This window comes from Tursiops truncatus, chromosome 14 (assembly GCF_011762595.2).
Source record: "Tursiops truncatus isolate mTurTru1 chromosome 14, mTurTru1.mat.Y, whole genome shotgun sequence".
Classification (NCBI taxonomy): domain Eukaryota; kingdom Metazoa; phylum Chordata; class Mammalia; order Artiodactyla; family Delphinidae; genus Tursiops; species Tursiops truncatus.
Genome location: NC_047047.1, coordinates 26,832,542 through 26,856,047, shown reverse-complemented (window position 1 = coordinate 26,856,047; position 23,506 = coordinate 26,832,542). Strand labels below are relative to the sequence as shown.

At 38.3% G+C, this 23,506-nt stretch overlaps 1 protein-coding gene across 16 annotated transcripts in view; it reads left to right on the top strand.

The window, feature by feature from the left end:
- Positions 1 to 23,506, top strand: part of ALMS1 (ALMS1 centrosome and basal body associated protein) — a 260,107-nt gene that overhangs the window by 93,461 nt on the left and 143,140 nt on the right. For all 16 annotated transcript variants that reach the window (XR_004521725.2, XR_004521724.2, XR_004521726.2 and 13 more), the window contains one exon: positions 19,956 to 21,799. Coding sequence is in view for 13 of the 16 variants with exons in the window: in XM_073791243.1 (XP_073647344.1) it covers positions 19,956 to 21,799 (1,844 nt within the window). In the remaining 3 variants the exon portion in view is untranslated. The remainder of the gene's footprint in view (positions 1 to 19,955; positions 21,800 to 23,506) is intronic.

Genomic DNA, 23,506 nt, shown 5'->3' with positions numbered 1-23,506 from the left:
TTGGTTATCAGAGTGATGATGGCTTCACATGACTTTGGGAGTATTCCCTCCTCTTCGATCTTTTGGAAGAGTTTGAGAAGCATAAGTGTAAGTTCTTCTTTGTATGTTTGGTAGAATCCCCCACTGAAGGCATTTGGTCCTTAACTTTTGTTTGTAGGGATTTTTTTTTAAATTACAGATTGTACTTCACTTTTAGTGATTGCTCTGTTCAAATTATGTTTCTTCTTGGTTCAGTTTTGGCAGTCTGTATGTTTCTAGAAACTTTTCCACTTCTTCTAGGTTGTCCATCTTGTCATATAACTGTTCCTGGTATTTTCTTATGATATTTTGTATTTCTGTGATGTTGGTTGTTTTTTTCTTCTCTTTCATTTCTTATTTTGTTTATTTGGGTCCTCTTTTCTTCTTGGTGAGCCTGGCTAGAGGTTTGTTGATTTTGTTTATCCTTTCAAAAACCCAGCTGTTGCTTTTATTGATTTTTTAATATATTTTTAAATCTTTATTTATTTCCTTCTGCTCTTTATCATTTGCTTCCTTCTGCTGACTTTAGGTTTTGTTTGTTTTTCTTTTTTTTAAAAATTATGATTTTCTTTTTTGTTAATATTAATTAATTAATTAATTTGTTTAGGCTGCACCAGGTCTTATTTGTGGCTAGTGGGATCTTCGTTTCAGCATGCAGACTCTTAGTTGCGGCATGCAGACTTCTTAGCTGCAGCATGCAAACTCTTAGTTGTGGCATGAATGCAGGATCTAGTTCCCCAAGCAGGTATAGAACCTGGGCCCCCTGTGTTGGGAGCAATGAGTCTTATCCACTGGACCACCGGAAGTCCATGTTTTTCTTTTTCTAATTTTTAGGTTTTTTGTTTGAGATTTTTCTTGTTTTTTGAGTAAGGCCTGTATTGCTATAAACTTCCCTCTTCGGACTGCTTTTGCTGCATACCATAGATTTTGTATAGTTGTGTTTTCATAGTCATTTGTCTTGAGGTATTTTTGATTTCCTCTTTGATTTCATTGTTGACCAATTGTTTTTTACCAGCATATTTTTTAGTTTCCATGTAATTGTTTTTTTCTTGTTTTTTTTTTCTGTGGTTGATTTCTGGTTTCATGCCATTGTGGTCAGAAAAGATGTGTGAGAAATTTGTTGAAAAAACTATTAAGACCAATTAGAGATAAGGGAAAAAAAGTGTTGTTGTTTTTTTTAACCTTCACTTGTTTCTTCTTTGATGCTCTCCCTATCATTATGTAGATCTGAGTTTCTGAACTATATTTTCTCCTCTAGAGTGCATCTGTTAACATTTATTGCATGGCAGACCTACTGGTAACAAATTCCCTCAATTTTTGTTTGTCTGAGAATGTATTTCTTTATCAGTTTAAAAGATAATTTCATAGGGAGGGTATAGAATTCTAAGTTGGAGGGATTCTTTTCTCAACCTGGTAACAAATTCCCTCAATTTTTGTTTGTCTGAGAATGTATTTCTTTATCAATTTAAAAGATAATTTCATAGGGAGGGTATAGAATTCTAAGTTGGAGGGATTCTTTTCTCAACACTTTAAGTATTTCACTCTATTTCTTCTTGCTTGTATGGTTTCTGTGGAGAAGTTGGAAGCAATTGTCTGTTTCTCTTTAGATTTTTTTTCCCTTTGGCTTTTTTCAGGATTTTTTCTTTATCTTTGATTTTTTTGTACTTTGAAAATGTAATACTTAGGCATAGTGTTTTTTTCCTTGACATTTATTCTGCCTTGATGTTCTCTGAACTTCCTGAATCTGCAGTTTGTTGTCTGACATTAATTTAGGGAAAATTCTTAGTCATTGTTGCTTCAAATATTTCTTCTGTCCTTTTCTTTCTCTGGTATTTTCATTCTCATGTATTACACCTTTTGGAGCTTTCCCAGAGTTGTTTGATTTTCTGTTCTGCTTTTTTTTCCTCCAGTCTTTGTTCTTTTTGCTTTTCAGTTTCAGAGGTTTCTATTGAGATATCTTTAGCTTAAAGTTTCTTGTCTTGACCATGTCCAGTCTACTAATAAGCCCATCAAAGGCATTCTCCATTTCTGTTACAGTGGTTTTTTTGTGTGTTTTTTTGCAGTACGTGGGCCTGTCACTGTTGTGGCCTCTCCCATTTCCAGAGCACAGGCTCCTGACGCGCAGGCTCAGTGGCCATGGCTCACGGGCCCAGCCGCTCCGCGGCATGTGGGATCCTCCCAGACCGGGGCACGAACCTGCGTCCCTTGCATTGGCAGGCGGACTCTCAACCACTGCGCCACCAGGGAAGCCCCTGTTACAGTGTTTTTGATCTCTAGCATCTTTTTTTTGTTGTTTTTTAGGGTTTTCATCTCTCTGCTTACTTTGTCCTTTTGTTCTTACATGCTTTCCACTTTATCCATTAGAGCCCTTAGCACATTAATCATAGTTGTTTTATATTCCTGTTTTATAATTCCAGCATCTTTGCCATATCTGGTTTCGATGCTTGCTTTGTCTCTTCAGGTAGTTTTTTTGCTTTGTAAATATGTTGTGTTGTGGGGCCTGTAGCTTGTATATTAAATTAAGAATATTCTTAATATTAAGAACATTATGACTTGCTGAATGAGTAGGCAGGCACAAGCCATCCACATGGGGTTGGCATACTGTTCTCTTAGCATCTGAGCTTTCACTTTGGGCAAGTGCAAGCACTGGGTCATTTTGATTGAAGGCACAATGTCAGTACACTCACACAAGGGAGGAAAGTCACAAGATTTATTACTTACGATCCCAGAAGTGGGGGTGGCGTGTGCAAGAGCCTGGGAAGGGCAGTCCTCTGTCCCAGGTCACAAGTGAACAGGAGATAGAGAGCAGAGTAGCAAGCACCTATTACTTATAAAGTGTTTGGGGCAGATTTTGTTACCTTTTTCAAAATTCAACTCTAAGTGGTTATTTTAAAAGGTTCCCTGAGAAAAAGCAAGCAGGAGCTTGTGGCAGGAATCCTAAACTCAGGTCCTTATCTAACTATCTAGACTCTGGGTGTGAGCAGGGTTGTCATACTGTAAAATGCTTAGGTAGCAACTCAGAGTAGCTGTTTTCTCATCACAATTGACTCTGTGATGCCTAGGTATTAGTCTTTAGGGAAAGTCATGGGCACTGTTTAGATGGTGGAGATTTTAAAAGCTACTGGCGGGGTTTTGGTCACCCAGCACATGAAACATCTAAACAAAACAAAAATGCCACTCAGCAATATCTATAAGCAAATGGTAGTTTGAAATCCTGTCTGTAACCATCTCCCATTTTTGGGGTCCAGACAAGAAAATAAATGAAAGTCCATGGATAAGATTAAGGTAGGTATTTGATTTAAAACTTGGGTGAGATTATGGAATACTTGTACCTGTTGGGCCATCTTTTGTAAATTTACCAGAATTTGTCCAGAATTATTAATATACATGTAGCAAGAGGTACCCTTTACAGTTCCCCCTTCCTTGGCCATTAGTAACCTAAATGGTTATCCAAAACCATCTGCACTAAAGAATCGTGTTGTTGTTGCATTAGGGCTGGGCTTTCATGTAACAGCCCAATGTGTTTAGCCAGGGTAGCCGACAGTTTTGTGTTGCCTTAATAATTTGTTGTTGCATGCCTATTGTGGTGGTGCCTAACCCAGTTCCCATGCAGAATTGTCTCAGCCCTACTCCCAACATACTGGGGATGAGTACTGCAGATTTTTTACATGAGGTGGCATAAAGAGATACAGTTTGGGGATCCTATTCAGTGCTTTGTAAGGGTAGTCCCAGCGAGACTAAAGTACCTTGGTATGAACAGACAGGAGGAGGCAAATGCATTGGAGGCTGAGAAAAGGAGAAGTGCACATATGGGGAATCATGTATATATACTGGCTCTTGGGTACTGGACCCACAGTGGACACTGATTGTTGGATTGGGGATGTCTAAGACCATGGGGATTGTGCTTCTTGGGATGAGAGGTATAGGTCGTATTCATCCATGTGGTGTCACAGGTGGAGTGTGTTAGTGCCTGGGCAGATATGGGAGATTATAAAGGGCATGTGGGGGCTCCTGCCAGATGCTACATACTGTATTGCAAAGTGTTGCATGGGAGCTGTTGAGCAACATAGAGAGTAGCTGGGTAAGCCACAGGGATGCATGGGATGCCTGTGTTGGGCAAATGGAGGCAGAGTCAAGAAATTAGCCAGGTAGGCCACTAACTCAGGAAGAAGCCTTTGTTGAGTTTGATAATATGTTCAGCAATTACAGCAGCCAAAAAAATGAGCACTGGTTTCTGCCCATTGCATAAAAATATTAAGACTGTGGGAGGGCTTGAATGAGAAGATTGTGAAGCCCTGAGTGCTGACAGTGGGAAAGGACCCCCTTGGGGTGGTGTAGGGAGATGACTCTGGCTGCAGTTGTGGAGGGTGTATGTGTGAGGGGGTTGGGGAGGTGCTCTGGTGGTTGTAGCATCTGTAGCCAGGGAGGGGTCCTCCCAATAGAATTTAAATTCACTAACCCTCAGTAGGTCACATAATGTGGAACAATCTAGTGTGTGTAGTGAGGGCAAGCAATTAAATGAAGCATTTAATCAGACCTCTGTAAGGTTATGAGACTCGATATGTACCTTAGCCTATCAAAATTTAAAGGTGCAGTGGAGAGCAGTCTGGCAGTCATAGTGCCACCGGACACTTGAGCAGCAAGCATAATAATAAGCAAGGGGACCTTGGGGTAAATAATATTTAACTCTACAAAATGCCACTGAAGTGGGTCATCAGCAGGGAATTTAGATAAGCATTCCATTCAGCAACCACGTCCTGGGGAGTGCTTGCCATCGTCAGCTGCCATGTCTTCCTGGTGTCACCTCCTTCTATAGTGGAAGGTTGCGGAGGTGGCATTCATGATGAAGTTGTGTCCCGCGCTGTCATGGACTGGGGCATTGTCATCAGCAGTGTTGCAGGTGAAGGGAGCCATTCTATAGTAGGTGGCTCTCCAGCTACCCAGGAGGGGAACTGAGGGGCCAAGGGGTCTAATAGGGTTGCATAAATTTCGGATGCTCTGGTTAAGGTTTGCTTGCACCATTGGGAGTGTCTGTTGGTATCTCAAATTCTCAGTAAACTTTAAGCGTCTTTGGGTGTGCCCCTCGCAAGTGATTAAGCAGTGCCGTTCTCCAAGGCATAGGAGGTCTCCATCATAAATAGTAAAGATTAGAGGCCCAAGAATATTTAGTTATACGCTCATGACAATTTAATGTTTAGTCTTGTGTTACCAGAGATGGTAACTGAGATGGTCTGAACTGCATAATCTTATCAGCCAATTAGGGTTAAAATTAGGGCAGTGTAATGGCTGGTGGCAATTAAGCATTTGTGCCCTTGGTCCCATTTAAGATAGAGGGCTTGAATTGTCCAGCTAGTATCTATACCTGGTGGTTTTTTGGGCCCAGCCCCTCTAGGGCTGACTTCCAACATACACCATCCCCCCATCCTGGGGTTCAGTTGTGGGCGAGTGCTGTGGTCTTCCAGTAACTTTCTGGTGTTGCCTCTTTGGGGTCATGGAGAAATCCCCATGACCCAGATGGCACAGAGTAGGGACAACAGTAGCAGGCATCTACATTTTATAGTTTTGTGCCTGCCTGCTGTGTGCCCCATGTGATGACTTGTTATTGGGCTCTTGTAAGTCAACATCTCATTGGCAGCCTCCTCCAGAGTGAGGTAGGGCCAGGTGCTGTGATTGTATCACTATGATGTCATCTTCTAATGTTGCTGGTGTCAACCTGAGTGCCTTTTCCCCCCTTTTGGAGTTCCATCCACACCATTCTTTCACTGGGTCCAAGGTTAATTATTTCTACTTCTTGTGGGGGGGTATAGTTAGGAGAAAGGAGCCATCCACTAAAGGCACTCACTATACATTGGAATTTCAGTGGGAATTTGCGTATCAAGTGGATAAGTATGGTCCAGTAGTAACCTAGTGGGTCTGTGTTCCTCTAATGGGCCAGGACTATCTCTGACCAGGGTGGGTCATAGCTAACCACCCATCCCCAATCAGGTTGCAGGTGAGTATTGGAAGGCAAGATGATTGACATTTTAAAATCTGTAAGGGGACTCAAAAATGTTGGGGAAAATGTAAATTATATTGTCCTGTGAGATGAAAGCATCAGATTTCCCCATGATAACAATCTGTCTTCCTTTGTGATTTGTAAAATTTTTTTGTAGGGATATGCTTTGACTGTTTTCTTTGTTTCTCTTCTTTATCTTTTGTGGTATTTTCTTTGCGGCTATCATGAGACTACATAAAACATGTTATGGGTATAGCATAGACAACAAAAGCAATAATGGACAGCTGGGACTATATCAAATTGAAAAGCTTTTTGCACAGCAAACAATCAATAGACTGAAAAGGCAAACTATGAAATGGGAGAAAATATTTGCAAACCATGTATCTGATAAAGAGGTTAATATCCAAAATACACAGGGAACTCCTATACCACAATAGCCAAAAAAAAAAACCCAACCTGATTAAAAAATGGGCAAAGGACTTGAATAGACATTTTTCCAAAGATATCCAGCTCTCCAACAAGTACATGAAAATATGCTCAACATCGCTAATCAAAAGGGAAATGCAAATGAAAACCACAAGGAGATATCACCTCAGACGCATCAGGATGGCTACTATCAAAAAGCCAAAAGAGGGCTTCCCTGGTGGCACAATGGTTAAGAATCTGCCTGCCAATGCAGGGAACATGGGTTCAAGCCCTGGTCCGGGAAGATCCCACATGCCGTGGAGCAACTAAGCCCATGCACCACAACTACTGAGCCTGCACTCTAGAGCCTGTGAGCCACAACTACTGAGCCCACTTGCCACAACTACTAAAGCCTGTGTGCCCAGAGCCCATGCTCCGCACAAGAGAAGTCACCGCAATGAGAAGCCCGTGCATCACAATGAAGAGTACCCCCCCACCACAATTAGAGAAAGCCCATGCACAGCAACCAAGACTCAGCGCAGACAAAAATAAATAAATAAAGTTATTTTTTTTTTAAAAAACCCAAAAGATAACAAGGGTTGGAGAGGATGTGGAGAAGTTGAAACCCTTGTACATTGTTGGAGGAAATGTAAAATTGTGCAGCCACTATAGAAAACAGTATGGAGGTTTTTCAAAAAGTTAAAAATAGAATTACTATATCATCTAACAATCCTACTTCTGGGTAGATATCTAAAAGAATTGAAATCAGGATCTCAAAGAGATATCTGCACTCCCTTGTTCTTTGCAACATTATTCACAGTAGTCAAGATTTCACAATAGTCAAGATATGGAAATAACCTATATGTTTATTGATGGATGAATGGATGAAGAAAATGTGGTAAATATGTATAATGGAATATTAGCCTTTAAAAAGAAAATCCTGCCATATGCAACAACATGGATTAATATGGAGGATGTTATGCTAAGTGAAGTAAACCAGTTACAGAAGGACAACTGCATGATTCTACTTATATGGGGTTTCCAAAATAGCCAAATTCATAAAAACAGAGTAGAATGGTGATTGCCAGGGCTGTGATAAGTCGGAAGTAGGAAATTAGTGTACAGTTTCAGTTACGTAAGATAAATAAATCCTAGAGAGAGACCTATTCCCCAACATGGTGCACTTAGAAAAGTGGACCCTTTGCCAACAGGACAGATCTCATATTAAGTGTTCTTAGCACAATATACATATTAAAAAAAGAATGTAATGTGTCAAATAGATGAAAAGTGTTTAAATAAATATTAGTATTTGGTATTCACTATCATATTTTTAAAAATAATGTATCATGAACAGGTAGAGCATAAGCCAGCAAAGCGGATAGTTCAGTCTTAGGAAATTTATAAACATACATTTTACATTAGCAGGAAAACTGTAGTTATTTCAGTAGGTTCCAAAAAGGTATTTGGGAATAAAAATAAAAAGTAAAAATCTGTTCTCAATTAAGAATACTTCTCTAAATTAGAGTAGAGCAATAGTGCCTCAGTATAATAAAGAATATGTATTTGAAATTAGCAATCAGCATAGTCAAAGGTCATATACTTTTTTTATACATATAAAACATTTGTGAGTGATATTACCATAAATGGTCAAGTAGGGAACTCCAGGGCTCCATTTCTGCACAAAAAGAACTAATAAGCTGGCAAAATCTGTCAGAACCAACTTTTGTAGATCTCTGGAATCTAGTTAGAACTTTAAAAAAAAATAGGGAATGATTACTAAAGTAAAGAGCTGTTGTACTATAGTAGGAGAGCATTGACTGAGGTATCTTAAATCGTAGCTTTGATGATGACAGACCACACTCCTAATACAGGTTAATAGTTACAGAGGGCACAATACAAACCTTATTCTTAAAAAATTGTTATCGAGTGTTTCAACCTGTCTGACAGCTCCCTGAAGGACTAGTGCAGGAACTTCCCTTTGCTTTACTCAACTAAAAGCTTTCCCAAGGCTGAGGCAGCTTCCCTGCCAGTGTTTGACGAAAGCATTTAATGGCCAAAGCATCGGCTGCAGCAACCTGGGTCTTGGTATAACAGTCAAGATAAACAACAGGCACACTGAAAAGCTTGGGAAGGAAGCAGTTGAGAAAGGAGGTAGATACATGGGGAATAGGACTTTTTAAAGGTCCTGCTTATACTGGGGAATTTAGGAGGCCATGTGCGTGCCCAGAGCTCGACTCATTCTCAGCAAAGGCCTAAGAAGACCTTAAGCTTTCACCTCTGGCCGACCTTTCAGGCTTTGCATTGCACAAGCTATAAGTGAAGGCTGAAGGACCTGTCTAACTAAGTGTTGGAATGCTTCCACATAGAGAAAATCAGAACAGATTGGGAGAAGTTGTTTTCTGTTTTCTTTTTCTTTTTTGGCTGCAGGTGTTTAACGAAACTGTCAAAATAATAGCTGACAGTTAAGCTAAGAGAACACAGACTTCAGTGCCACGCACAACAAAGAATACAAACTTTTTACAAAAGTAGTTCAGAAAAGTATCAAAGAGACAAACAATAACCCACAACAAGCAGCAACACCAAACTCCAGGTAGGGGGGAGAATCTGGTATCCAGAGTTTCCAGACTATATTTGATATGTCCAGTTTTCAACAAATTATGAAACACTTAAAGAAACAAGATATGGCTCTTGTCAGGAGGAGAAATACAGTTTACAGTAACACTACACAGGGATTAAGTCACATATAACTTATATTCAGTTCTCCATTTCTGTGATATTTTTTCCCCATATGTGGATTCAACCAACCACAAACCACGATGTACTGTAGTATTTACTATTGCAAAATATCCACATATAAGTGGACCCTCACAGTTCAAATCCAAGTTGTTCAAAGGTCAACTGTAATTAATAAAAACTGTCCGTGAGGAAGCCCAGGAATTATAAGAAAAAGATTTTAGATCAGCTGTCTTAAATGTGCTCAAAGAGCTAAAGAAAGCTATGGTCAACAATCTAAAGAAAACCAAGAAAAGGATGTGTCACCAAATAGAGATGTCAAAAAAGGGATAGCAATTAGAAAAAGGATCCAAATTCAAATTCTGGAGCTGAAAGTACAATAACTGAAATGAAAAGTCCAACTAGAAGGACACATTTGAGCAGGTCAAACAAAGAATCAGTGAACTTGAAAATAGGTCAGTTGAGATTATCAAGTTTGAAAGCCCAGAAGGAGAAAAGAATGAAGAAAAATTAACGGAGCCATGAGGTACCACCAGCATACCAAAATGTGTATAATGGAAGTCCTAGGGTGAGAGAAAAGAGAAATGGACAGAAATAATACTTGATGAAGTAATTGTTGAAAACTTTACAAATTTGATGGAAAACATGCATATATACATCCAAGAAGCTTAGTGAACTTCAAGCAGGAAAAACTGAAAGACTTCCACACTGAGACACATTACAGTTGGTCCTTGAACAATGCGGAGGTTAGGGACTCCGACCCCCCCCCCCAACCCCCACCAGTACAGCTGAAAATTCACATAAAACTTTACAGTCATCTCTCCGTATCCATGGTTCTGTATCCTCTGATTTAACCAACTGCAGGTCGTTTAGTGCTGTAGTACATATTTATTGAAAAACATCTATGTATGAGCGGTTCTGCATAGTTCAAGACTCGTGTTGTTCAGGGGTCAAGTGAATAGTCAAATTGTTGAAAACCAAAGACAGGAAATCTTGAAAGCAGCAATAGAGAAGCAACTCATCACTTATAAGGGATCTTCAATAAGATTAGCAGTCAACTTCTCTTTAGAAACCTAAGTGGGCTAAAGGAAGTGGGTTGATATATTTAAAGTGCTGAAGGAAAAATCTTTTGTGTGTGTTGTGCTTGCTTTTACATTAAACATTCTTCCGAAAGAATGTATTTTACAGAGCTGTAAAATATCCACACGCATACAAAGTATTGTTGCTTAGACTTACTGTTGTTTAGAATATAAATAATGAAGTTCGCATCCCGGTAGGTTTAGGGTTGGTTTTAAGTGTATAGCAAGATTTTCAAGTTTTTCCAGAAAACATTTTAAAAGAAGACTTAGCATACCCATTGGTTCTAGTGCAAGTAGAAATTGCTTTAACTGTTGTAGTTTTTGGGGTTTTTTTAAGTTTTGACTTTGAGGTCCTAAAATATAAAATTATGAACAACTTAGACAATTAATCCTGTCAAGTAATTCCATGGTAGTTTATAGATTTTTCTAAAATTTTACACTCAAGCTTAAAATAACCCTTATTTATTTTTAAAACATTTGTTTCCATAAGTTTATTGATTTTCAAGGGAGTTTTAAAAATAATTTTTATGTTTTTAAAAGCTTTACTTACTTATTAATTAATTAATTAACTTATTTGTCTGCACCGTGTGGCTTGTGGGATCTCAGCTCCCCAAGCAGGGATTGAACCAGGGCCCTCGGCAGTGAGAGCGTAGAGTCCTAACCACTGGACTGCGAGGCCGTTACCTCAAGGGAGTTTTGCATGAAATAGTAATCCATGTTTCATTTCTTTGTAGAGAGTAGATTTTTACTTTTAGTGCTAGATGACTGTGTATGTGTGGCTGTGTGTGTGCGTGTACATGTGCATGTGTGTGTTTAGTTTTGTTTGTTTTATGTGACAGGGAGGAACTATTATTTCCTTTCTGGTTTGTTACATGAAGTCTGTGACTTGTGATATTAAGCTGAGCAATGAGTGAATAATCTGACAAAACGCAAGTAGCTCTGTTAGGTGAAAATTTTAATTAAGAAATAGTCTGGAAATTCATAAAGGACATATCAGCTAAAAGTACTTTTGTAACAGCTTTATCTCGCTACAATTTATATACAGTAACATTCACCCATTTAAAATATATAATTCAGTCGTTTTTACTTTATTTACAGAATTGGCCAATAACTAAATTTGAGAACATTTTTACCATTCTACCCCTCCACCTCCATTCCCTTAGCCCTAGACAACCAATAATCTACTTTCTCTCCTTATGGATTTGCCTATTCTGGATGTTTCATATAAATGGAATCATTTAATATGTGATCTTTTGTGACTGCCTTCTTTTTTACTTAGCATAGTATTTTCAAGATTCATCCATGTTGCATAGTAGCATGAATCAGTACTTCAGTACTTTTGATTGCCAGATAATATACCATTGTATAGATATATTGTATTTTATTTATCCATTCACCAGTTGATAGACATGTTGTTCTACTTTTTGGCCATTGTGAATAGTGCTGCTATAAACATAAGTGTACAAGGTTTTGAATGGACATGTTTTCCTATCTCTTGGCTATATATACCTAGAAGTGGAATTGCTAGGACATACAATAACTCTATGTTTAACATCTTAAGGAACTGCCATACTGTCTTTCAAAAGTAACTGTACCAGGGCTTCCCTGGTGGCGCAGTGGTTGAGTCCGCCTGCCGATGCAGGGGACACAGGTTCGTGCCCCGGTCCGGGAAGATCCCACATGCCGCGGAGCGGCTAGTCCCGTGAGCCATGGCCGCTGAGCCTGCGCGTCCGCAGCCTGTGCTCCGCAACGGGAGAGGCCACAGCAGGGAGAGGCCTGCGTACCGCAAAAAAAAAAAAAAAAAAAAAAAGTGTACCATTTTACATTCCCACCAACAGTGTATGAGGGTTCTAGTTTCTCATACTAGAAAACCTTTTCAATGTCACTATTTTCTGCCTTTTTGATTATAGTTATTCTGATGGGTATGAAGTGGTGTCTCATCTTGTTTTTAATTTATTTTCCTAATGATTAATGATACTGAATGTCTTTTCATGTGGTTATTGTCATTTATCTTCTTTGCAGAAACATCTCTATTCAGATCTTTTGCCCATTTTAAAATTTAATTGTCTTTTTACTGTTGAATTGTAATTCTTTGTATATTCTGAATATTAGATTCTTATCAGATATATTACTTGTACGTATTTTCTCAGATTCTTTATACTGTCATTTCACTTTCTTGATGGTGACCTTTGAAGCACAAGTTTTTAATTTTTTTATAAATTTATTTATTTATCTTTGGCTGCGTTGGGTCTTCATTGCTGCATGCGGGCTTTCTCTAGTTGTGGCAGACGGGGGCTACTCTTCATTGCAGTGTGCGGGCTTCTCATTATGATGGCTTCTCTTGTTGTGGAGCACAGTCTCTAGGTGCGCAGACTTCAGTAGTTGTGGCACACAGGCTCAGTAGTTGTGGCTCACGGACCTTAAGAGCTTAGGCTCAGTAGTTGTGGCACATGGGCTTAGTTGCTCCACGGCATGTGGAATCTTCCAGGACCAGGGCTCGAGCCTGTGTCCCCTACATTGGCAGGCGGATTCTTAACCACTGCGCCACCAGGGAAGTCCTACAAGTTTTTTATTTTGACAAAGTCCAAATTATACTTCTCTTTTATTGCTTGTGCTTTTGGTGTCATATTAAGAAATCATGGCATAACCCACAGTCACAAAAATTCATCATTATCTTCAAAGAGATTTAGTTTTAGTTCTTATATCTAGGTCTGTTATCCCCTTTGAGGCAATTTTAAATTATTTTTATTTTTAAAAATTGTGCTAAAATAATACATAACAAAATTTATCATCTTAACCATTTTTAACTCTGAAGTTGAATGGTGTTAACTGTGTTAACATGGTTGTCAACCAATCTTCAGGACTCTTTTTCTTATAAAACTGAAACTCTATATCCAGTAAACCATGATCTCCTATCCCCGCCTCTTCTCCAACCCCTGGCAACCACCATTCTAAATTGTCTCTGAATTTGATTCCTTTAGGTAGCTCCATAAAAGTGGAATCATACAGTATTTTTCTTTTTGTGACCAACTTATTTTGCTTAAACTGCGTCCTCAAAGTTCATCCATGTTGTAGCATGTGTCAGAGTTTCCTTCCTTTTTAAGGCTGAATAATATTCCATTGTATGTATGTACCACATTTGTTTATCCATTCATCCATCAGTGGCCACTTGAGTTGCTTCCACCTTTTGGCTCTTGTGAATAGTGCTGCTGTGAATATGAGCATATAAATATATCTCCTTGAGACCCTGCTTTTAAATTCTTTTGGTATAGACCCAGAAGTGGAATTGCTAGATCATATGGTCATTCTATTTTTATGTTTTTGTGGAACTGCCATACAGTTTTCGATAGCAGCCATACCATTTTACATTACCATCAATAGTGCATAAGGATTTAAATTTTTTCACATTCTCACCAACACTTAATACTTTCTGTGTTTTTTTTTTTTTTTTTTTTTCCGGTATGTGGGCCTCTCACTGTTGTGGCCTCTCCCGCTGCGGAGCACAGGCTCCGACGCGCAGGCTCAGCGGCCATGACTCATGGGCCCAGCCGCTCCATGGCATGTGGGATCTTCCCGGACCGGAGCACGAACCCATGTCCCCTGCATCGGCAGGTGGACTCTCAACCACGGTGCCACCAGGGAAGCCCTGTTGTTTTTTTTTTATAATGGCCATGCCAGGTATGAAGTGACAACTTATTGTGTTTTTGATTTGCATTTTGCTGATGATTATTGATTTGAACAACTTTTCATGGACTTGTTGACCAGGTATGTATCTTCTTTGGAGAAATGTCTATTCAAGACCTCTACCCATTTTTGAATTGGGTTGTTTTTTTGTTTGAATTGTAAGAATTCTTTATATATTCTAGATATTAACCCTTTATCAGATATATGATTTGCAGATACTTTTCCCCATTCTGTAGGTTGCCTTTTAGCTCTCTTGATTGTACATTTTGATAGAGTTTTAAGTTTTGATGTCTAATTTATATATTTTTACTTTTTAAATTTATTATTTTATTTTCCAGTTTTTATTTTTCCTACTGAAGTGAATCAAAAGAGTTAATCTGAGTTCCTGTGAAACCCTTTACCACTGAATGCTGTGATGGATTTAAACTCAAATTTGTAAATTTCCTTGTTAAAACTAAATTATATATGAAGGATTCAAATTGTACCTGTCTTTATTTTAATCTAGAGATCTTTAATATTTCAAATTCACTGAAAAATTCCCAAACCAGAGCTTATGTAACTAAGATTTCTCTCTTTAAATAAACAACAAAAGTATTAACATTAGTTTTCTTTGAGAAGGGTCTTTCACTGATTATATGCACCTGTATTTTTTTTTAATTTGGTGTGTATTTTTTTAAATTAATTTTTATTGGAGTATAGCTGCTTTACAATGTTGTTTTAGTTTCTTGTTGTGCAGCAAAGTGAATCAGATATATATATATATATATATATATATATATATATATATATACACACACACACACTCTTTTTTAGATTTCTGTCCCATTTAGGTAACCACAGAGCATTGAGTAGAGTTCCCTGCGCTATACAGTAGGTTCTCGTTAGTTATCAATTTTATACATAGTAGTGTTTTTATGTCAGTCCCAATCTCCCAGTTCATCCCACCTCCCCCTTCACTCCTTGGTAACCATACGTTTGTTCTCTACATCTGTGACTCTATTTCTGCTTTGCAAATAAGTATTTTGAGTTTATTTTTGTGTATGGTGTTAGGGGGTGTTCTGATTCAATGCAATCCCTATCAAATTACCAAGGACATTTTTCACAGAATTAGAACAAAAAATTTTACACTTTTTATGGAAACACAAGACCCCAAATAGTGGAAGCAATCTTGAGAAAGATGAACAGAGCTAGAGGAATTAGGCTCCCTGACTTCAGACTATACAACAAAGCTACAGTAATCAAAACAGTATGGTACTGGCCCCAAAACAGAAATATAGGTCATTGGAACTACTGATTTTCTAGAAAGTCCAGAAATAAACCCATGCAGCTATGGCCACCTAATCTATGACAAAGGAGGCAAAAATATACAGTGGAGAAAAGACAGTCTCTTCAATAAGTCGTGCTGGGAAAACTGGACAACTACATATATATTTTTTTATTTTTGTTGCCTGTCCCCTTAGAGGCATTTTTTAATATATGGAGTGCAAATTCATTCTTTTACACTTTACATTCTTTTAGTTGTCCCAGCAATGTTTGCTGAAAAGACTATTCTTTCCCTATGAATTTTCTTGGTCTTTTTGTCAATTCATCATAAATGTTAGTGTTTATTTCTGGACTGTCAGTTCTATTCTCTTGATCTATATATCTGTTCCTGTGCCAGTACCACCCTGTTTTGATTACTGTAGCTGTGTGATAAGTTTTGAAATCAGAACTTGAGTCCCCCAGCTTTGTTCATCATTTTCCAGATTGATTTGGCTACAGTGGGTCCCTTGAATTTCTGTATGAACTTTGGGATCTGCTTGTCAATTTTTGCAAAGAAAAAAATGCCAGTTGGGGGCTTCCCTGGTGGCGCAGTGGTTGAGAGTCCGTCTGCCGATGCAGGGGACACGGGTTCGTGCCCTGGTCCGGGAAGATCCCACATGCCGTGGAGTGCCTGGGCCCGTGAGCCATGGCCGTTGAGCCTGCACGTCTCCGCAGCGGGAGAGGCCACAACAGTGAGAGGCCCACATACCGCAAAAAAAAAAAAAGCCAGTTGGCATTTTGTTAGGAATTGCCTTGAATCTGTAGATCAATATGGGAATATTGCCATCTTAACAATATTAAGTCTTCCTATCCATTGGGCCAGTTTACCATTTATTCTGATCTTCTGTAATTTCAGTAATGTTTTGTGGTGTACTAGTTTTATTTATTTATTTATTTTGATAAATATATTCTTAAGTATTTTATTCTTATGCTGTTGTGAATGGAATTGTTCTATTTCATTTTTGGATTGTTCACTGTGTATGGAAATGCAGTTGATTTTTGTCTGTTGAGCTCACATCCTAAACTTTAATGAACTTGCTTATTAGTCCTAGTTGGTTTTTTATGATTTCCTTGCTATTTTCTGTGCAGAAGATCTTGTCATCTGCAAATAGAGGTACTTCTTCCTCTCCTTTTTGGATTTCTTTAAGTTGCTTTCTAGATTGCCCTGGCTAGAACCTCCAGATGATAAGAGGAAGTATGGCCATACTTGTGTTGGTCTTATCCTAAGGAAAAAGCATCTGATCTTTCACTATTTAGTATAATGTTAGCTGTGCATGTTTTGTAAATGCCATTCATCTGTTTGAGGAAGTCCCTTTCATTTATAGTTTACTGAGTGATTTTATCATTAAAGAGTGTTGAATTTTAAAAAAAAGTGTTGGATTTTGTTGAGTTAAATAGTAGCTTTTAACATGTGATACATTGTTGGGATATAAGATAAGTTTTTACGGTTTATCTGGAAAAGGTTATATGAAAATACTAAAATTTATTTGCCAAATACCAAAGCTATAAGAATTTTTTAAATGGAAAAGTTATTTGAAAGCTGTTTATAATTGTTATAAAGCTTGAAAGAGGTGATGGAAGGCTGTAAGGTTTGGAGTGTTCCAAAGAATTGTAAGATACAGATTATTGGAAAGGAGGAAAAAATGTCTTTTGGGATGAATATAAATCTAATCATGCCCTGCTTTAAGAGGCTGGACTAAGTTTATGATTCTTAGTCATTGTAGTATTTATTTCCAATTGGAATATTTATTTCCCAGTGATATGTCAGGCAGTGTCAGGGTAATAAGAAGCCATGGAATAAATATCACATTTTTAAAGTGTTTTTTTGTCCAGTGGTGTTTAATTAGTTTGTTGGCTTTTTAAAAATATAAACATTTTACTTTGAAGTAATTGTAGATTCCCATAAAGTAGTAAGAAATAATATAGAATGATTGCTTTTCCCCTTTACCTAGTTTCCAACAATGATGAGGTCTTGCAAATCTGTAACAATATATCACAACCACGATAATGACATTGATACAGTCAGGCTACTTAATGTTTACACCACAGCAAGGGTCCCTTATGTTGCCCTGTAATAGCTACATCCACTTCTCTCTTATTCCCATTCCTTTCTTAACCCCCGGCAACCATTAATCTAGTTTCTATTTCTATAATTTTGTCATTTTAAGACTCGTATAGATGAAATCATACAGTGTGCAGTCATTTAGTATTGGCTTTTTTTCACTCAGCATAATTCTCTGCAGAATATTCAATATCAACAGTCTGTTCATTTTTATTGATGTGTAGTATTCTATGGTATGGATGTGCTACAATTTGTTTAAATATGTACCTGTTGAATGACAACTTGGTAGTTTTCTAGTTGTTCGCTATTACAAATAAAGCTGCTATAGACATTCCTCTGCAGCTTTTTGATGAACATAGGTCTTTATTACTATTGCTGGGTCATATGGTAATTGCATGTTTTAAATTTTTGAGAACTTCCACACCATTTGTACTGTTTGACGTTTGTACCATTTTACATTCCCACCGGTAATGTGTGAGTGATCTCATTACTCCACAGCCACACCAGCATTTGATGTTGTCATTATTTTTTTTTAGATTTATTTATTCTATTTTTATTATTTATGTTTTGGCTGCGTTGGGTCTTCGTTGCTGCACGGGCTTTCTCTAGTTGCAGCGAGCAGGGGCTACTCTTCATTGTGGTGTGTGGGCTTCTCATTGTGGTGGCTTCTCTTGTTGCAGAGCGCGGGCTCTAGGCTCATGGGCTCTAGAGCACAGGCTCAGTAGTTGTGGCTCATGGGCTCTAGAGCACAGGCTCAGTAGTTGTGGCTCACAGGCTCTAGAGCACAGGCTCAGTAGTTGTGTTGCACGGGCTTAGTTGCTCTATGGCATGTGGGATCTTCCCAGACCAGGGCTGAAACCCATGTTGGCAGGCGGATTCTTAATCACTGCGCCACCAGGGAAGTCCTGTCGTTATTTTTTATTTTAGCCATTCTCTGATAGGTGTGTTGTGATATTTCATTGTGGTTTTAATTTCCATTTCCTTAATGATTAATGGTGTTGAACATCTTTTCATGCCCTTATTTCCCATCTCTGTCCTGTTCAGTGAAATGTATATGTTTTTGCCCCTTTTGGGGGACTGGATTGTTTTAAAAATTTTTTTTTTTTACTCCTCAATTTTGAGAGTTCTTTGTAAATTTTTTATTGGATATGAGATTTGCAAATCTTTTCTTCCAGTCTGCAGCTGGGAGAGAGAGAGGCACCTCATTATTGTTAAGTGGGAATGAAAGCTATCTCCCCATGTCGTCTCTACTGACATCACAGGGAGGGGTAGCTCATTACTAGCCATCAGGGTTGAAAATAGTTCTGGGATCTTGCTTGACCATCTCTAATTCCACACTGGCCTGGATGTTGGGGTTCCTTATTAGAGTTTTGAAAGGATAGAGCTCAAGCTCCTCACTTGGCTTTTGCTGGTGTGAGTGTGGGTGAGGCCACAGTGTTTTTCTGTGATGTTTGGCTGGAAGAGAGCAGTTATTGTCTAAAGGTTTTGTGTCTTGCTAAACTTTACCTTTGCTTGTTTTTTAGCTAACGAGAGCAGGTTTTTGTTAGAGCTTTTGTGCTGTTTGTGCTCTTCTGTGCTCTTTGTTCATGGGTCGCTGTCTTCACCTCCAAGTCTGGGATATTTGAAGTAAAAAGAAAACCCAGGGATCTCACTACCTTGTTACTCCTCAGGTCCCAAGGTCCCTAGCCAGTCTGCCTTTTCCTCTACACCTTTCAGATTCTTTTTAAGTTTGTTGTATATATAATATCCAGGATTTTTAGTTCTGCTTAGCAGGAGGAATAGGGAAAAGTACATCTCCTCCATTATGTGACAAATGGCACCATAATTTAAAATATTTTTCTATGAAATCAAATGTGGCACTAAAGTTAAATAGAATGCCAGGTTATAACTTTATAGGTAAAACACCGAAATCTCAAAGAAATGTTATATTTATCTTTAAGCACTGATCCTATACCCCAGAAAGAGGTACTAGTTCTTTTTCCTATTGTTAATGTTAAATATTAGGTTGTAGGCCAAGCTTCTGTAACAAAGAGACTCAAATACAGTGGCTCAAATAAGGTAGAACTGTATTTTTCTCCAGGGTAGGAAAGAAAGCTCTGCTTCTTGAGGTCTTCTGAGGAACCAAACTGGGTGGGCCGCTGAGCCATCCTTACATTTGGCTTCCCAAGATTGTTCTAGACATCACCATTTTCAGTTGGCAAAGGTAATGGTGATGGTAATGATGGTTGGGGTAGGGAAACATAGAGGTCAGGAACTTGATTTTTTTAAGGACAGGAACCAGAAATTGTATTTACTGCTTTTGCTCACATCCCATTGGCCTACACCTAGTCACATGGTCACATCTGGCTGCAGAAGAAACTGGAAATGTCTCTGCTGGCAGTCATGTGACCAGCAGAAGTTGGGGTAAGGGACCTCTGTTACTAGAACAAAAAAGGTGAGTAGTAGTCTTTGCTTTTGTTACTTCAGTGAAAATTTTTAGAAGAAATTAACTGTGTGGTCTTATTTATCATGAGCCATTTTATTCTATAGTTAGTTGTATTTTTCTTGTTGTGTTCTTACCTGTTTCATTATAAAAGATCAACATTACCTTCATGGTCAGATCTTAGCCTAGATAGGAATCTAATTTTTATATAACTATTTGGACCACGTCAAGTAAGAACTTGTTTATATCTTCTAGGGTTTACAGAGTCCACAGGGGATAGAATGCAAGCCAGAAGCTGTATGTAGTCACATTATTATTGAGAGCCATGAAAAAGGATGTTTCAGGACTCTAACAGCTGAACGGCCACAATTGGACAGCCACCCTTGTGTTTTCAGATCTGCTGAACCCTCAGAAATGATCAGAGGACAACGGAGCCCATCATCATGGACAACTGGGCACATCAACCTTGCCAAGTCACTGGACCAGAACAACTCCCATTTCAAAGTTTGGAATTCATTGCAGTTACAAAGTCATTCCCCATTTCAAAACTTTATAGGTGATGACTTGAAAATTAGCAAGGGTCTTCGAATGCCATTCCGTGAAAAGTTGGACCCTTGGCTATCAGAATTAGTAGAACCTGCTTGTATGCCACCTGAAGAAATGGATTGTCAGTCGTCATCACAAATGCTGCCCCCAGAACCCATGAAAAAGTTTACTACCTCCATCATTTTCTCATCTCACCGACATTCTAAATGCTTTTCAGATTCCTCTTTTCTTAAGGTTGGTGTTACTGAAGGTAGCCAGTGTACTGGAGCATCTGTGGGGCTAGTTAGTTCTCATATCACTGAAGAGCAAAATCCTACTAGAGATCTAAAAGAGAAAACCTCTTCCCCTTCATCATTTAAAATCATTAGTCAGTCACCAGATAAAGCTGTGACTATTTTAGCAGAAAATAGTAGGCAAAGCCAAAAATTATCTGTTGCACATTCTCACCAAGAAGAAAAACCCTTAGAAAGATCAGATTTTAAAGGCAGTCATTCTAAGCCCAGTACCAGTGCAAATGATAGCAATTTCAAGGAAGTTCATTTTTCTGATAACGATACTCTCATTAACATGGGCAGACCCAGTTCCACACTAGGAGTAAAAGAGAAGAATGTAACTATAACTCCAGATCTTCCTTCGAACATTTTTCTTGAACAAGAGCTCTTTGAACAAAGCAAAGCCTCACATGCAGATCACCGTGTGAGAAAACACAATTCTCCCCCTCCTCAACATCAGGATTATGTAGCTGCAAATCTCCCTTGTCGTGTTTTTCTTGAAAAACGAGAACTCTTTAAACAAAGCAAGACCCAACATAAAGATAATCAGTTGAGAGAAAACCACTCTCCCCTTCCTCAAAGTCAGGATTATATAGCTTCAGACCTTCCTTCTCGCATTTTTCTTGAACAACGTCAGCTCTTTGAACAAAGCAAAGCCCCAGATGTAGATCACCACATGGGAGAACACCATTCTTCCTTTCCTCAAGGTCAGGATTATATAGTAGAAAAGAATAATGAACATGAGCCTAAATTACACATTTCTGATATGATAAATGTTGAAGGCGAATTCAGTGATGTGGCCTCCCCATCAGCCCCAAATCAATGTACAGTAGTAACATCTGCATCTACTCCACCTTCAAATAGAAAAGCACTTTCTTGTGTTCGTATAACTCTTTGTCCCAAGACTCCTTCCAAGTTGGATAGTGGAACCTTAGATAAAAGTTTTCATTCATTGGATCCTGCCTCTAAAACAAGGATGAATAGTGAGTTTAACTCTGACCTACAGACTATATCTTCAGAATCACTGGAACCAACCTCCAAATTATTGACCAGTAAACCTGTAGCACAGGATCAAGAATCTTTAGGTTTTCTAGGACCTAAATCTTCACCGGACTTCCAAGTCGTACAGTCTCCTCTTCCAGATAGTGATATTATTTCCCAGGACTTGAAAACCATACCTTTTCAGAATAACCAGATAGTAACCTCAAGGCAAACACAAGTGAACATTTCAGATTTGGAAGCATATTCCAATCCAGAAGGGACTCCAGTATCTGCAGTTCGGTGAGTCTCATTGTGATTACAAGCAAGCTGATGGAATTTATGATAAAGGGTTTAAAATACTTAAGCAAATGTAAGTTCTTGGGGGAGAGGCAGTATGATTTCTCTTAGGGGAGGTTGTATCTGCCTAAGCTAGAATTCTGTCAAGGAATAAACACCTAACTAAGAGAAAACACCTGAGAGTAATGTATTTATACTCTCAAAGAGCTTTTGGAAAACGACTTGACATCAAGTATTTTAAAACACTGAATTACTCTAAGAAGAATCTTTGATCACTGAGTGGTACAATTTACTAATTCCTTATTTATTACATTGGAAATATGCTGAAGACCAGGCTTTGCTCCCTCTCCTCTCTTTGTTTCCATTTCATGATTCCCCTCAAATATTTAGTACTTAGAATGAAAAAAGTGAAATTTCCTGGCAGACATCACTTCAGCCAAGTTGTCAAGGTTAACATCACCAGTAATGCACGTCAACCTAATGTGGTCCCTGATGTGATGCCTTATTACTTCACAATGATTGTAGGAATGGAAACCCAATTCAGGGATAAATGCATTAGATTTATACTATTCAGATTGATTTTAAGACTGTCATTGATTCAGTTTTACATTAGTGAGTCTTTTACCATATGGCTAAACGAATTACTGTCTGTGTTTAATGTTTCCACCTTATAGTTGAGACGGTAGTATTTCAGAGTGGAGAGCACTGGCCTTACAAAGAGGGAAAAAATGTGTAATCGACATCGGCATGTGGTAGTCATGGCAGTGAGGGACTTAAATATGTTATCTCATTTAATACTTGTGATAACCCTATGAGGTAGGTGGTGGTATCCTTATTTGCCCTCTGGGAAACTGAGACACTGACATTGCTATCAAGCAAACCTCATTGTCTCAAATAATGCAGTCTGTTCAGTCTAAGCAAGAGCTTGTTCACCACGTGGTACTGTCTCTCCCGAATCCTAAACCGTACTTAAACTATTCTATCAACTCTCCTCTTGGACAAGTCATTTAATGTCTTTGGCACTCATATATGGATGACTGATGGAAGGAAAGGGTTGGAAAGCTTAAAGGTCCATTATAGCTTGAAAAATTAGTGGTTGAGAATTGGATTGGGGCAGGAAAAAACAAGGTCAATCTCTAATTTCAATACTATTATAAATAGTAGAGTGTTATAGAGATCAGTACTGTGTGTGAAAAATGTTTAGAAATTAAAAGATTGACAAGTTTACATACAATACTTAAACTCTTCTCAGTGATAAAATGCCAAGTTATTGGGACTGAATTCCTTGAATGAGAAGAAAATTATAGATGATTTTAAATATGAACTAATAATAATGCTGTTTGTTCAGAATGTACTAAATGCCAGGCATTGTAGTCAATGTGTGTATCACTTTATACTTAGTATAATCATCCGGAGGTAGATATTATTACCTCAATTTATAGATTTTAAAAACCTAATACTTAGAGAAATTAAATGTTTTGCCTAAGATCACATGGCCATTAAGTGTTGGAGGTGGCATTTGAACCTAGGTTTGTCTGACTCCAGAGTCTGTAAATAATTCTAACTGTATATACATACACACACTTATCTGTGTGTGTGCATATATATATGCATAAAACATTTATATATGTATTAAACTTTTTTATTTTGAGATAGTTTTAGACTTACAGAGGAGCTGCAAAAAATAGTAGAGTTCCTGTGTTATTTATT